This window comes from Bactrocera neohumeralis, unplaced genomic scaffold (assembly GCF_024586455.1).
Source record: "Bactrocera neohumeralis isolate Rockhampton unplaced genomic scaffold, APGP_CSIRO_Bneo_wtdbg2-racon-allhic-juicebox.fasta_v2 cluster10, whole genome shotgun sequence".
NCBI lineage: Eukaryota > Metazoa > Arthropoda > Insecta > Diptera > Tephritidae > Bactrocera > Bactrocera neohumeralis.
In genome coordinates, this window is record NW_026089623.1 from 16,053,146 (window position 1) to 16,065,803 (window position 12,658).

The following is a 12,658-nucleotide window of genomic DNA, read 5'->3' on the forward strand; positions in this document are numbered from 1 at the left end:
CGGCTATGTAACTTTTGTTCGTATCCCATTGACGCAGATTTGCGTGATCACGAAAAGTGTGCGAACTTCAGGGGCATGCGAAGTAGCTATCGTATCGTCCATTGTTTGATTCCAGCGATTATCATGTTCCAGCAATTGTAATTGCTGACATGCTTCTCCAAAAGTTGCACACACCGTACCATTCACAGTACGCAATGACTCAAATGCATTTGAACTGCGTACAATAATCAATAGCAACCGAAGGTAGAAACAATCGTCGTTTTTCGGGTGGATTGTGTAAATTCATCCTAATGCATTAGTTGAGAACACACCTGAATGTCCGTCTACTGGTTGGCCTTGTTTTCTCAAGGACACACTGTTCTCAAGAAAAGGTTCTCTCTGAGTTTTACCTCTATTTTCGGTATAAGCACTGATGTTCTCATATTCGGTATTTAGGGACCTGAACAGTTGTGGTCCCATTTAAATTATTTCTGGATATGAGGTTGCATACATCATATGCACTTTTTCTCAATTCTTTTTTCATAACTTAATTGGTGTGTGATTTGCTCTTTAATAAAACAGTTCTGTGCAGTTCTGTCCGCTTATGTGTTACTCTTTTCATGACTGTTTAGTGACTCTTCCATTGAGATTTTTTTATAAGTCTATCGTCCCTTTCTTTTAAATCTTGTTCACGTTTAATTGCTACCAGCTCTTTTATGTTGCACTCGACTTCAGGCTTCTGATGATTTTCTTCTTGTAGACGAGCAGTGTTCTATTTCACTCGAAGACGAAATTATTTAAAAGCTCTTGTTCTTATACTAAGATTTGGAGTGTTGTTTATAGTCTGTTGTACGCGTTCTACATGATTCTACCACTAACCAGGACTTTCGGTCCATAATTTTGAAGTCATGCGGTCATGATTTTGTGTATTCGTTCACCTCTTGGAAGAGCCGTGGCGATTATTAGATGCTTTCTTTCTCGCAATACTCTTTAGAAAGAGTTGACATAAATGCTGCTTCCTAAGTCTTTCAACTACGGCCTCTGCATATTTTTCCATTTTATTTTCCTTCAATATACAGCGCTTTATTACGCGAGATACGCGATGTTTTCTCTACAACGTTTTTCTTTGGTTCAGCAATGAATGACATAGCATATTTTGTGGTTTCGCACTTACCGGCACATGAAAAAATCTATTTTCCAAATTAAGCATCGTATATGCATCTTGCATATTTGCAATGCCAATTGTAAAGGGGAATTGTCTCTAAGTATTTTCGCATTCAGTATCTTATAGTGTAATATAGTATATCCTCATTTCGCCGTCAATTTTTGGTAGGAGAACAATTGGTGGTGCGTATGCCGAAGTGCTATGCCTTCTTCTAACCATAGTCCAACTTTTTTATCGACCGCTTTCGGTTATTAACTTACCTATCGTTCCCGCCTGTGTACTACTGAGATGCTGCAAATCGATATGTGATGCTTCACTTATACTAGAAACTAAACAAATGTCTCTAAATTCGTTGATCAATTTACCGATACGGTTCTCATCCTCTTCAATACTGCTTTCCTTAACAGCCACTCCGCGTACATCGATATTCCCGTATAATGACGTTGATGTCTTAGTACACTTCACGCTATCAGTTCGTTAAACTCGTTTATTAGTTGTTAACTCTGCAACCAGGCGCTCCATAGCGCTTACGCTTTCTCTTTGTTCCACTCAACATACTTCCGTGTTTACCAAGTCCACTATCTATTTCCATATGCTTCGTTGATTCTGCTTCGTTGACACCTTGCTGTGTCCATGAAGTACTCGCCAGCGCCACCGATCTCTGCTATATTGTACCCTCTGGACTCATCGCGTGTTCCTTGAAAACACCCTTCGACTGTAGTACAGCGTAGTTCATGAACCCCGTCCACCTGCTCTATGGCGCAAACTTCTTCTCCGCACGTTTTAGATGTAATTTCTTTGGTACAAATACTTCTGTCGGTTGACAATTGCACTTCTTTTGCCAGCTTCGATCTTTCCTTGTAAAATTTGACACAAGATTTCATTCCCCAGCACGACGTAATAACTTAAATCGCGTTCATTAAGGGCATGGAAGTTAACATTCGAGACTTGCTGTCTAAAACCATTTAGATGGTTACTAATTCGCTGCTGCCAATTCCAACAAAACGCATTACGAATTTGGCGTTCAAGGTATACGGGCTAGAGGTGGAGAAACATCGATGTTCACTGGCATCGATGTTTTTGGCGAAAACATCGATGAAACATCGACATTTTAAATAAAAAAAAATTAGCAGTTATTTCAGTTTATTTGAACTTTATTTTAATTTGTGATGTTTAAAAATTAAAAGTAAAATTTTCAACAAAAAATATTCATTTTATTAATCACTTGTTAAATAAAAAAGAAAACGAAAAACAAATAAAAATAAAATTGTTTATGATATTCATGCTCCACTTCTTTGGTATATAGTCCTATCCTTAGTTTGTAAATAAAAACTAAAAACAAATTTAATATCAATATTTCAATATACACATGGTCAAAAGAAAATAATAGTTCTTTAGGATATTGTGTTATCCCTACTTTACTATCTTTACTTACTATCCCGAACTCTACTATATATATTTACATATTAATTACATGTTTGTTTTTGTTTAAGAAGAGGAGCTTATCGACAACGGTCGATGATTGCCGCGTGCGACGCTTACTTATAAGTTGTCCAGCTTTGCTGAAAACTCTTTCAGATTCGCACGAAGATGCGGGGACGCAGAAGTATTTTTTAGCTAACGTTTTAAACGCGTCGCCATCTGTAGTAATCTAAAATATAATTAATACAATAAATTGGAAAAAATATGTTATTGCATAATTTCTTACCTGCCAGTACGAAAGAGGGTCACAGTTTTCCGGCTGGTTCTCCTTTCCAAAATGCTGTCTCATCAGGATAATGGCATCTGCCCAGGAAGAGTGCACCTTGTTTTGGCTTTTGACTTGTAGAAAAGAAAATCGGCTTGGTTCCTGTGTTGGTGATGTTGGCGGGTGTAGTGGGTTTGCAGGTAGTTTTGTAAACAGTTCAGGCTGCACAGCTTTGACACCTTCTTCCGCATTAAAGGGATTACAAAATCCGTGTTTCTTAAAGCGGGGATCTAGTATGGTAGCAATTCGTGGTATTGTGCGTGTTTCATAGCTTGCGAGCCTCTTGGTAAGACTAAACTTGATGGTCGTGAATATGTTTTTGCCTTTTTCTGTGTTGACTTTAATATTGTTTACTTTATGATTCAGTTCGCATATGACTGGGATAATTATGGACGCTGATACTTTTGTGTTTGTAGACACAGAAAGCGTCGTCTCTTCGAAGGGGGATAGCAACTCGGATATATCATTTAAAATATCCACTTCTTCTGCTGAAAACGGCAATGGAGCGCCACGAGAAGATACCAAAGCTAATGTAATAAATTCGTTTGTCTTCAGTATGCGCTTAATCATTTCGAATGCGCTATTCCAGCGAGTTGGCATTTCTTGCAGAAGAGAATGCGGATTGTCCCCCTGAGCGCCCTTAAATTTCGAATATGCGATCTGGCTTCTCTTAAAAAAGCCAACTACCGACATACATTTTGTAAGAATTACGTCGAAATCGGGCAATCGGACATCTTGCACAATAAAGTTGATTGTATGCGCTACACAAGGCAAGTGCTTATATTCAAACAACTCACATGCTATTAGCATCACCGCATCATTGTCAGTCACAACACAAACAACTTTATTCGTGACACCCCAATCATCAAGCACGCCCTTTAGTGTTTCAGAAATATTAATAGCATTGTGATTGGTAGTGTCAAGAAGTTGCCTTGTTGCTAAAATTGCCGACTCCAACGTAAAACTATTTAAAACCAAATGGCACGTAACTGTAATGTAACCTTCGTTTGCTTTGGATGTCCACAAGTCAGTCGTTATGGCCACAAAATCAATATCGTTAAGTACAGAATGGAGTTTATTCTTAAGAGACTCATATTGAGATGGAATCACTACGTCGCGCAGGTGTGACCTACTAGGTAACCTGTAGCGGGGGTCCATTTCTTTCATGAGCTCTTTAAATCTGTCATCCTAAACACAAGAAAAAGGTTGAACATCGGCAGCAATCATGTTCATGACCTTACTGTCTAGGAGACGTTTTCGTTTCGAGTCATTTTCATAAAAGGAAACCGATTTTCCAACAAACTTTTCTAACATGTTTGGTTTCTGCGCAGTTCCCCCAACTTTAAGCCAATCAGCATGAACGTGCTTTAAGTGGTCCATTAGATTTGTTGTGTTTCCACACGTCATTATTGGCTTACCACAGTAATTGCATATCCCATGCGTTTTTTCGCTGTTTCTTTTAAAATGATCCCAAGCTATAGAAACATCTCGCCTCCTCTTCTTTTGATCCTCATCAGGCTTTAGCTGTTCGCTTGCTGTTCCTATAACAAATAAACTGTATTAATGTCTATTCAATGCAAAAGTAAAAATGCATGCGAATGTGCATGTGCTTTTCTGCAGAAATTCATCTACAATGCTTTTCTGAAGATAAATTCGGATATTTAGTACTTACTTTTCATAAACTTGTTCATGTTTAAGTACCACCACACTCACGCCAACACCACCAACAAGTATCGGGTGATTTTTTAAGAGCTTGATAACTTTTTTTTAAAAAAAAAACGCATAAAATTTGCAAAATCTCATCGGTTCTTTATTTGAAACGTTAGATTGGTTCATGACATTTACTTTTTGAAGATAATTTCATTTAAATGTTGACCGCGGCTGCGTCTTAGGTGGTCCATTCGGAAAGTCCAATTTTGGGCAACTTTTTCGAGCATTTCGGCCGGAATAGCCCGAATTTCTTCGGAAATGTTGTCTTCCAAAGCTGGAATAGTTGCTGGCTTATTTCTGTAGACTTTAGACTTGACGTAGCCCCACAAAAAATAGTCTAAAGGCGTTAAATCGCATGATCTTGGTGGCCAACTTACGGGTCCATTTCTTGAGATGAATTGTTCTCCGAAGTTCTCCGAATCTTGTTGAAACCACATGTCAACCAAGATGCTAACAAACTTTTTGTTGCCAAAAATGGAAGAACTGAACTTGGTTGACATGTGGTTTCAACAAGATGGCGCTACATGCCACACAGCTCGCGATTCTATGGCCATTTCCGAAGAAATTCGGGCTATTCCGGCCGAAATGCTCGAAAAAGTTGCCCAAAATTGGACTTTCCGAATGGACCACCTAAGACGCAGCCGCGGTCAACATTTAAATGAAATTATCTTCAAAAGTAAATGTCATGAACCAATCTAACGTTTCAAATAAAGAACCGATGAGATTTTGCAAATTTTATGCGTTTTTTTTTTAAAAAAAGTTATCAAGCTCTTAAAAAATCACCCGATATAACTAAAATAACACTATTCTGTTAATAATTTATAATAAGATTAAATGATATATGTACTTACAATTCGACTGTCTTCCTCTATGTGCCTTAGAGATGGAAAAACATCGATTTTGCCCCGCTAAGCATCGATGTTGCCGATGTTTCGCAAACATATGTCGATGTCATCGATGTTCGCATCGATGTTTCTCCACCTCTAGTACGGACGTGTTTTTTAACTCGCTCCGTGTATTCACATTGTGCAAAAAGTAACCAATTAATAAAAATAAAATAAAAACTAACAATCAACAAAAAATCAGTGCTCACAAATTATTATTTATAAACATAAGTAAATAGTGCACGAAATAAATAGATAAAAACAAAACAAAAAATAAAATAAAAACAATAATGAGTGCTTCGCAGCCTCACCAGCAAGGCCGTAGGCATTCCTTAAATGCCTACTTTAGCCTTGTCGACCCAACAACAATGGCAATAAAAAGGGTAACGGCGATGATGAGTCATCGCGGCGATCAGCAGAAAAGTAAAAGACATTCAGCAGAGGCAGCAGAAAACAACAATCAGGCAACAACAAATGCGCTGACAGCAACCAGTCTGCAGGTACCATCAAGCGCGCGGGCAAGGAAGAAAATCACATCGCAAGGTGAGAACGTAAAAAGAAGGCCCGTCTGTACAAACAATATAAAAAGGAAATTAAGTCCTTCAAAGTCAGTGGTCAATCCTAAGAAATTTCAAGGCGGCACACCAAATAATAATAAAACGGAAGTTTTAAATGGCAACAGAATTTCCATACTAAGCAATGGTTCAGACGACGATGCAAAGGGTATCTCCACAGTCGTTAATGCCAAACCATCTCCAATATATTTACGCGAGCGTAGCAGTAATACTCTTGTTGCGAAATTAAGTGAAATTGTAGGTACTAACAATTTTCATATAGTGCCTGTGAAAGAAGGCAATATAGATGAAACCAAAATTCAGTCCTACACTGAAAAAAGTTTTATGGACATCGTTAAATTTTTGTCAAATAAAAACAAGAATTATTATTCGTATCAATTGAAGAGCTCTAAGGGCCTAGTTGTTGTAATTAAGGGTATAGAGTCCGCCGTAGACTCTAGTGAAGTCAAAGAAGCATTGGAAGAATGCGGTTTTGGTACTAAAACAGTAGTAAATATGTATATTTAATAGAAATAAAGTACCACAGCCAATGTTTAAAATTGAATTGTTGCCGAACTCAAATCAACTTAAAAACAAGAAAAAACGTTAACTTCGGCTGTGTGTGTTCAGTTGTATGGAAGCTATATGCTATAGCAATCCGATCTGAACAAGTTTTTCGGAGATTACATTGTTGCCTTAGAGAATAATCTATACCCAATTTGCTGAAGATATATTGTCAAATGAGAAAGTTTTCCATACAAGAACTTGATTCCAATCGTTTAGTTTGTATGGTAGCTATATGCTATAGTTAACCGATCTGACCAATATCTTCGGAGATTACATTGTTTCTTTAGAAAATAATCTATACCAAATTTGGTGAAGATACATTGTCAAATGTGAAAGTTTTCCATAAAAGAACTTGATTCCGTTCGTTCAGTTTATATGGCAGCTATATGTTATAGTGGTCCGATATCGGCCGTTCCGACAAATGAGCAGCTTCTTGAAGAGTAAATGACGTTTACAAAATTTCAAAAGGATATCTTAAAAACTGAGGGACTAGTACGTATATATACAGACGGACGGACGGACGGACAGACAGACAGACGGACATGGTTAAATCGACTCAGCTCAACATACTGATCATTTATATATATACTTTATAGGGTCTCCGACGCTTCTTTCTGGGTGTTACAAACATCGTGACAAACATAATACATATATCCTGTTTAGGGTATAAAAAGGAAACACATCCAATATATAATTTTAAATATTTGCTGCATCGTAGAGTAACTGTTGAAGAACCACAAAGAAGAAAAGAAACGGTCCGGTACAATGTACTAACTGCCAAGAATATGGGCATACTAAATGCACTCTACGCAGTGTTTGTGTGGTATGTGGTGATTTACATCCCATTTCAATATTCACCCTTAAGAAAGAAGAATTAAATAAACAAGTAAGGAAGGGCCAAGTTCGCGTGTCACCGAACATTTTATACTCTCGCATGATAAAGTCATAATCGAGATTTCATTATACGTCATTTACATATTTTTCAAATGCCGTATTTGTATAAAGTTTTATTCCGCTATCATCATTGGTTCCTAATGTTTATACTCGCATTATACAGAAAAGGCATCAGATGGAATTCAAAATAGCGTTATATTGGAAGAAGACGTGGTTGTGAACTGATTTCACCCATATTTCGTACATGCCATCAGGGTGTTAAGAAAATATTATATACCGAATTTCATTGAAATCGGTCTAGTAGTTCCTGAGATATGGTTTTTGGTCCATAAGTGGGCGAGGCCACGCCCATTTTCAATTTAAAAAAACCCTGGGTGCAGCTTCCTTCTCTCACTTCTTCCGTAAAATTTAGTGTTTCTGACGTTTTTTGTTAGTCGGTTAACGCACTTTTAGTGATTTTCAACATAACCTTTGTAAGGGAGGTGGGCGTGGTTATTATCCGATTTCTTTCATTTTTGAACTGTATATGGAAATGCCTGAAGAAAACGACTCTATGGAGTTTGGTTGACATAGCTAGAGTAGTTTCCGAGATATGTACAATAAACTTAGTAGTGGGCGGGGCCACTCCCACTTTTCCAAAAAATTACGTCCAAATATGCCCCTTCCTAAAGCTATCCTTTGTGCCAAATTTCACTATAATATCTTTATTTATGGCTTAGTTATGACACTTTATAGGTTTTCGGTTTCCGCCATTTTGTGGGCGTGGCAGTTGGCCGATTTGGCCCATCTTCGAACTCAACCTTCTTATGGAGCCAAAGAATACCTGTAATCATCATGATATCTCAATTTTTACTCAAGTTACAGCTTGCACGGACGGACGGACAGAAGGACGGACGGACAGACAGACATCCGGATTTCGACTCTACTCGTCACCCTGATCACTTTGGTATATATAACCCTATATCTGACTCTGTTAGTTTTAGGACTTACAAACAACCGTTTTGTGAACAAAACTATAATACTCTCCTTAGCAACATTGTTGCGAGAGTATAAAAATGCAGCAATTGTGGAGGAAATCACACTGCTAACTATAGGGGTTGTCCTGTATATAAAGATTTGAGATCGAAGTTGTCACAGGGTATTTAAGCACGTCGTAACCACATGTTACAAACACCCCGTAATAAAATTATAACAACGTCAGAGAAAAGTTCGAAACATATTACTTCTATCAAAAATAGTATGCAAGGAAGCTATGCAAATATGGTGAAAGGCAACACTGTGCACATGCAACTGCCGCAAAATCCTCCAAATGGAGGTATTGAAACTATGATTATAAATCTTACACAGTGTACACACAATTTATGTCTAGGATGCAAAACATGATCCAGGATTTAATAAAATCACAAAACCAAGTGCTGCAAAATTTATTAAGTAAAAATTGAGCTTACTAAATATCTGTATATGGAATGCTAACGGTGTTAACCAACATAAATTTGGACTTATTAGATTTCTGGATGAAAATAATATTGATGTAATGCTATTGTCAGGAACTCATCTTTCGAACAAAAACAATATCTTTATACCGGGATTTAGACTCTATGTTACAAACCACCCAGATGGAAAGGCACATGGAGGAACGCAGTGTTGGTTAGAAAACGATTAAATCACCACACATTAAAATCTTATGCCACAGCGCAATTACAAGCTATGACAATAACTATAAAAAATCGCTGCGGTGACTTAACACGTTGAGGACGGCGCAGGTTTTACTAGTACGTTCCATCTGGCGGTTCATTGAGTTGATTTGCGCAACGTCAATGCATGGTACATTCACAAGAAGTGGGGTACCAAGCAGTACGATGTATTAAAATTTAGAGAAATTATTATAGATGCCACATTAATATTGAGTACAAAATAAACACAGAAAGAAATATTGACGAAAGCATAAGAGAAGTCAATGATATAATAACCAGCGCAGCTATTTTAGTAACACCATACAAAAGCTATAAGCGGCTTGGTCCCAGAAAAATCTTTCCAACTTGCCTATACGAGACTTGGGTAGAGATTGGGCTCGAAGTGACGAGGAAAAGGCTAATTGTTTTGCAAATCACCTTGAAAAGGTATTTCAACCTAATTTGCCACAGAACAAATTTAAGCTGCCAATCTTACCCAACATAGCTAAAATCATCTAAAAAATCGCCGGGACATGATAATATTTCCACAAAACTGTTAATTGAGTTACCAATTATTGCTATAGAGGTACTCTTATTGCTCTTCAGTGCAATTCTTAGCTTCGGATACTATCCAATTTCATGGAAAAAGTCGCAGATTATCTTGATAGATAAACCTGGGAAAGACTTAACACAGCCGTCTTCATACAGACCAATCAGTCTTCCACCCTGTTTTCTTACAGTATTTGAAAAAGTATTGCTATCGAAGATGTCTCCTTTCCTCCACGAAAATAATACAATACCAATGCATCAATTCGGTTGTCGTGCGAAACATGGCACAATAGAGCAAGTAAATAGAATTACTAACGAAATAAGGAAAGCATTTGAACACAGGGAGTACTGTTCAGCAATATTTTTAGATGTAGCTCAGGCGTTTGATAAGGTGTGGCACGAAATTCTTTTACTATAAGATTCTACCTTTAGAATTGTATAAAACATTGGAGTCTTATCTAAATAATATACAATTTATATTGAAAGTAGGAGATTTCATATCTGATGAAAGACAGATAAGGGCTGGTGTACCACAGGGCAGCGTTGTAGGCCCAACTCTATACATCATATATATAGCAGATCTTTCGACACCTGGCAGTATATTTACTTCAACTTTTGCGGATGACACAGCTATAGTGAGCAGTAACAACTGCCACATTTTAACATCATGAATATTAGCGGAGCACTCAAGTTCTGTCGTCGAAGAATGGCTAGCGAACTGGCGTATAAATGTGAATGAACAGAAGTGTAAGCATGTTACATTTTCGCTTAGACAAAAAATGTGCCCGGCAGTAAAAATAAACAATATTTTAGTAGCCCAAGCGAACGAAGTAACATATCTTGGTATTCAACTAGATAGAAGGCTCACGTGGAGAAAACACATCTCTAGCAAAATAACATGTATGAAGATTAGAGCTGCAAATTTAAATTGGCTTTTAAATAAAAACTGTAAACTTAGTCTAGACAGCCGAACGATTTTCTACTCGGCTTGCACTCCTGCTCTCTGAGAGCACTCGTCAACAACTCGGTATAAGGGAACTGTGGGACGGCATTTCAAACTCCTTACGTACAGCTGCAACCGAAACCATTGGTTTTCGGAAAGTGCAAAAGAACAGCTGGTACGACGAGGAGTGCCGTGTCGCAGCGGAGAGAAAACAGGCTGCCTACCTCGCAACGTTACGATCGACCACTACACGTGCGGGATGGGATACATACCGAGAGTTGAAGAGGGAAGCGAGACGCATTTGTAGACAGAAGAAGAAAGAGGCCGAAATGCGTGAGTACGAAGAGCTTGATAAGCTGGACGACAGGGGTAATGCTCGAAAATTTTACGAAAAAATGCGGCGGCTTACAGAAGGTTTCAAGACCGGAGCATACTCTTGTAGAACCCCCAAAGGTGATCTAGTCACTGACACACACCACCTCTTCGTCGATTTCAAAGCTGCTTTCGACAGCAGGAAAAGGAGCTGCCTTTATGCCGCGATGTCTGAATTTGGTATCCCCGAAAAACTGATACGGCTGTGTAAACTGACGTTGAGCAACACCAAAAGCTCCGTCAGAATCGGGAAGGACCTCTCCGAGCCGTTCGATACCAAACGACCTGCTTCTGGAGAAAATAATTCGAGCTGCAGAACTTAATAGAGAAGGTACCATCTTTTATAAGAGTGTACAGCTGCTGGCGTATGCCGATGATATTGATATCATCGGCCTTAACACCCGCGCCGTTAGTTCTGCTTTCTCCAGACTGGACAAGGAAGCACAGAAAATGGGGCTGGCAGTGAACGAGGGCAAAACGAAATATCTCCTGTCATCAAACAAACAGTCGTCGCACTCGCGACTTGGAACTCACGTCACTGTTGACAGTCATAACTTTGAAGTCGTAGATAATTTCGTGTATCTTGGAACCAGCGTAAACACCACCAACAACGTCAGCCTAGAAATCCAACGCAGGATAACTCTTGCCAACAGGTGCTACTTCGGACTGAGTAGGCAATTGAGAAGCAAAGTCCTCTCTCGACAAACAAAAACCAAACTCTATAAGTCACTCATATTTCCCGTCCTGCTATATAATGCAGAGGCTTGGACGATGTCAACAACTGATGGGTCGACGTTGCGAGTTTTCGAGAGAAAAGTTCTGCGAAAGATTTATGGTCCTTTGCGCGTTGGCCACGGCGAATATCGCATTCAATGGAACGATGAGCTGTACGAGATATATGACGACATTGACATAGTTCAGCGAATTAAAAGACAGCGGCTACGCTGGCTAGGTCATGTTGTCCGAATGGACGGAATCATTCCAGCTCTGAAAGTATTCGACCGGGGAAGCAGAGGAAGAGGAAGACCTCCACTCCGTTGGAAGGACCAGGTGGAGAAGGACCTGGCTACGCTTGGAATATCCAATTGGCGCCACGTAGCGAAAAGAAGAAACGACTGGCGCGCTGTTGTTAACTCGGCTATAATCGCGTAAGCGGTGTCTACGCCAATTAAGAAGAAGAAACTTAGTCTAGACAACAAAGTGCTTTTATACATATAATGTGGTCATAAAGCCGATTTGGATTTTCACACTGTCAATAAAAGTTCTTATAAGATTCGACTCAGGAAATTTGGTTGTTGTAGCTTAAGTGGTTTAGGAGGTATATACATTAAACTTGTTTGAGGACGACCACTTTTTAAACAAAATTTTGCCACAGGTGCCCTTTGCTATTGGGATCCTTTGTACCAAATTACAGTTTTATATCTTAATTTTGCGCTTAGTTATTGCACTTTATGTGTTTTCGGTTAATGGCGATTTGTGGGCGTGGCAGTTTCATAGAGATATCTCAATTTTAATCCAAGTTATAGCTTGCATCTCTCGTCATCCTGATCATTTGCATATATATAACCCTATATCTATCTCGATTAGTTCTAGGTGATACGTACAACCATTAGGTGAAAAA

The 12,658-nt window shown here is 38.7% G+C and overlaps 2 protein-coding genes across 8 annotated transcripts in view; one reads left to right on the forward strand and one right to left on the reverse strand.

The window, feature by feature from the left end:
• The window catches only part of LOC126765217 (protein abrupt-like), a 299,753-nt gene that overhangs the window by 59,668 nt on the left and 227,427 nt on the right, over window positions 1–12,658 (forward strand). The gene's annotated exons all lie outside the window — the stretch shown is intronic.
• LOC126765240 (E3 SUMO-protein ligase ZBED1-like) lies at window positions 2,337–4,625 on the reverse strand. 2 transcript variants are annotated; one of them, XM_050482919.1, is made up of 4 exons: window positions 4,564–4,625; window positions 4,313–4,432; window positions 2,853–4,256; window positions 2,337–2,795 (listed from the first exon to the last, which is right to left on the reverse strand). In XM_050482919.1, exons 3-4 carry the CDS (start codon window positions 4,056–4,058, stop codon window positions 2,604–2,606), a joined length of 1,398 nt encoding a protein of 465 aa, XP_050338876.1. In that variant the 5' UTR covers window positions 4,059–4,256; window positions 4,313–4,432; window positions 4,564–4,625; the 3' UTR covers window positions 2,337–2,603. The 2 variants fall into 2 exon arrangements, with proteins under 2 accessions (XP_050338876.1, XP_050338875.1); XM_050482918.1 differs by having other exon boundaries at window positions 4,310–4,432.